Source organism: Mangifera indica, chromosome 11 (assembly GCF_011075055.1).
Source record: "Mangifera indica cultivar Alphonso chromosome 11, CATAS_Mindica_2.1, whole genome shotgun sequence".
NCBI classification, from domain to species: Eukaryota; Viridiplantae; Streptophyta; class Magnoliopsida; order Sapindales; family Anacardiaceae; genus Mangifera; species Mangifera indica.
In genome coordinates this window covers 9,568,151-9,571,565 of record NC_058147.1, presented here as the reverse complement: position 1 = coordinate 9,571,565, position 3,415 = coordinate 9,568,151, and the positions used below count along the sequence as shown (strand labels likewise).

Sequence of the window (3,415 nt, the reverse complement as noted above, 5' to 3'; positions counted from 1 at the left end):
TGGTGCAAATTAATAGATCTATCTCCAGAGTGTAATGGAAATAATCCCATGGAAAATGATCAAAGTCTTAGTCAGCACTCCCAAGAACACGTCCATAACATTTTTACTTTGAATTATATATTACTTTGAATCATTAATATGATATAATAATAAACAAAATTATATATTTATTTGAATTTATAACACTACATTTCCTCGTAAAACTTCCCTTCTTCGTGAATTCCAACCATCATCTATTTCCTTGTTCCCCGCCTGCTTGAAAAACTTAGCTAACTTCCTCAATTTCTCATTTACGTCTCCAAACCCAAATGATCCTCCGTCTTCAAGGCTGTTTCTCCTCTTTCCTCCTTTCATTTTTGTTTTTACTCTATCCTTTGGCCTTTTCTCAACCTTCTACAGACCAAATCGCCACCATGACCAAACTTTCTCAGCTTTTCAACAGTTCAGCCGTCGGATGGGATGCTACAAAGCAGTCCAACCCTTGTTCCTGGAAGGGAGTTACTTGTAGTGCTGGTTCCTTGATTACTGAGCTTTCTTTATCTGGGTTTGGTCTCTCTAGCTCTGAATTTTTGTCTGTAGTTTGTAATATTACTTCTTTGCAATCGCTTGATGTCTCTGAGAATCAATTGAGCTCAATTCCCTCTGAGTTCATCAGATATTGTGGGAAAATTGGTGGGCTCAAGTTGTTGAATTTTAGTAGGAATGGATTGAAGGGTCCTTTGGTTAGTTTTATTGGTTTTGTTGAATTAGAGTTCTTGGATTTGTCTTACAATTTTTTGGGTGGTAACATCAGTTTACTCTTGGATGAATTAGTTAGTCTCAAAAGTTTGAATGTTAGTCGCAATTTATTTGGAGGGAGTATTCCCAGCAACCTTGGAAAATCTAAGGCTTTAGAGCAGCTTGTGCTTTCTGTGAATAATTTCACTGGGGAATTACCTGAAGAAATTGCAGATTATGGGAATTTAACATTGATTGACCTTAGTGTTAATCGTCTTTCAGGGTCTATTCCTAGTAGAATTGGAGGACTTGCCCAGTTGAAAGTTCTTATTCTCTCGCAGAATAACTTAAATGGTGGAATTCCGACAACCCTTTCCAGTATATCAACCCTGTCGCGTTTTGCAGCCAATCAGAACAATTTTAATGGTCCAATTCCTAGTGATCTCACAAAATATTTGAAGAATTTGGATCTTAGTTACAACAAGTTGACAGGGTCAATTCCAGAAGACCTTTTGTCATCTGCGAATTTGCAGACTCTGGATTTGTCTTATAATTCACTTGAGGGTTCAATACCTGATAAAATTTCTCCAAGCATGGTTAGGTTGAGATTAGGAAGCAATGCACTCAATGGTTCGATCCCTTCCTTGAATTTTGCAGCTCTTGAAAATTTAACTTACTTGGAGCTAGACAACAATAGGCTCACTGGAACCATACCTCCACAACTGGGTGATTGCCAAAATTTGGCACTGTTGAATTTGGCTCAAAATAAATTGAATGGTTCATTGCCGGCGCAGTTGGGTAATCTCAGCCGTCTTCAAGTTATGAAACTTCAGCTCAATGACCTGGGTGGAGAAATCCCTGTTGAGTTTTCCCAGCTAAAGACTTTGTCTCAATTAAACATTAGCTGGAACTCGCTTACTGGTTCGATACCTTCTTCCTTTTCCAACTTGCAACAGCTTAGAAACTTGAATTTACAAGGCAACCATCTCAATGGTTCCATACCTGACTCTATTGGGAACATGATTTCTTTGATAGAGCTCCAACTTGGAGAAAATCAGCTAAGTGGCCGAATTCTGAAGTTGCCAGAGAAATTGCAGATTGGTTTGAATCTGAGTAGCAATCTGTTTGAAGGACCAATCCCAGACAGTCTTTCTAGCCTGACTGCATTGAAAGTTTTAGATCTCTCACACAACAATTTTTCTGGTGAGATTCCAGAATTTTTCACTCAAATGCAATCCCTGGTGCAGTTAATTCTTTCTTATAATCAGTTGTCAGGAATTGTTCCTAAGTTCAACTGCAGTGTTTCAGTGAACATTACCGGAAATTTGGACCTCAGATATGAAACAGAACCAAATGCTTCCCAAGAGATGGAAAGGAGGCAGAGGCGGATTCCAGTTGCAGTTGTGATACTTATGGCCGTCGCGGCTGGTGTTTATGCCGCTGGGCTAATCACAGTTATGTGTTCCTTCTTCCTTCGAATCATCCGAAGTATTAGAAAATAGTAGAAAACATAAATAAATGTTTACATGCAATAAAACCATGTGGAAAATTTTTGTGCATAACTTTACGTATAAATAATGAAGTGTTATAATATAATTGGGTGCATTTTATTTTTAATTTTCAAACTATTCACAACTTTGTGTATAAATAATGATGAGTCATAATGTGATTAGATATTATTTTATTTTTAATTTTTAACTGTCTAATTATATAGTAATACGTCGTTATTTGTATGTAAAAATTATGTATATAACACTACTTATTTATATAAATATATATTGAACTATATTTTAAAAGAATAATATTATATGTATAAATAAATTATACAAAATTTTGTATATAACTAGGGCTGGATTCGAGCCGAGCCGAGCTCGGCTCGCAGCCAGCTCGGGCTTGGCTAGGCTTTTTGAGGGCCGGCTCGAGTTCGGCTCGAGCTTGACTCGAGCCGAATTCGGCTCGGCTCGAGTTCGGCTCGTTTTCAGTTCGGCTCGGTAACGACTCGGCTCGGCTCGTTTTTTATATCAAAACGACACCGTTTTGTATATATATAAAAATCAAAACGACGTCGTTTTGTATAAAAAAATTTTTAAAAAAATATACCGAGCCAACCCGAGCCAGCTCGGGCTCGGTTTGAGCTCGATCGAGCCGAGCTGAGCCCAGCTCGTTTCGGGCTCGAACCGAGCCGAGCCGAGCTCGAGCCCGAACTGGCTCGGCTCGAATCCAGCCCTATATATAACCTTATATGTTCACATATGATCAGTGATTTTAAAAAATAAGAAAAAGTAAATAATCATATCATTCAATTACAAATTATTAATTTAATTTATACATTAAAATTTATATAATTTATTTTTATATATAATTTTATTCATTGTAAAATCAATAGGAGTCGTTTTATAATAACAAGGTCATAAATTCTCACTTACACTTGATGCCACCAAGACGGAGCAACCTATAAAAGGCTTAATTTCTTCATTGTAAGGATCTGAGGTTATGTTCAGTATGTCGTATCCTATTAATAGGACCAATATATTATTTCTTTTGATTGCATTGTAAAACAATATAATGTTGTATAATTTGACACGTCAATTGGATCGGATCGAATAAAGGCCCGGCCTGAAGCATGAAAAAAAGTTTGGACACGATAAAACCTGATCTGGTACTGTAGAGTATCGGGCCGGGCCCATGGGCGTATCGA

The 3,415-nt window shown here is 37.3% G+C and overlaps 1 protein-coding gene across 1 annotated transcript; it reads left to right on the top strand.

The window, feature by feature from the left end:
* The first annotated feature begins 308 nt into the window (after positions 1–308).
* Positions 309–2,310, top strand: LOC123229721 (LRR receptor-like serine/threonine-protein kinase RGI1). Its single transcript, XM_044655641.1, has one exon. The coding sequence runs from the start codon at positions 309–311 to the stop codon at positions 2,217–2,219; it is 1,911 nt and encodes a 636-aa protein (XP_044511576.1). The 3' UTR covers positions 2,220–2,310.
* The last annotated feature ends 1,105 nt before the right edge of the window (positions 2,311–3,415 follow it).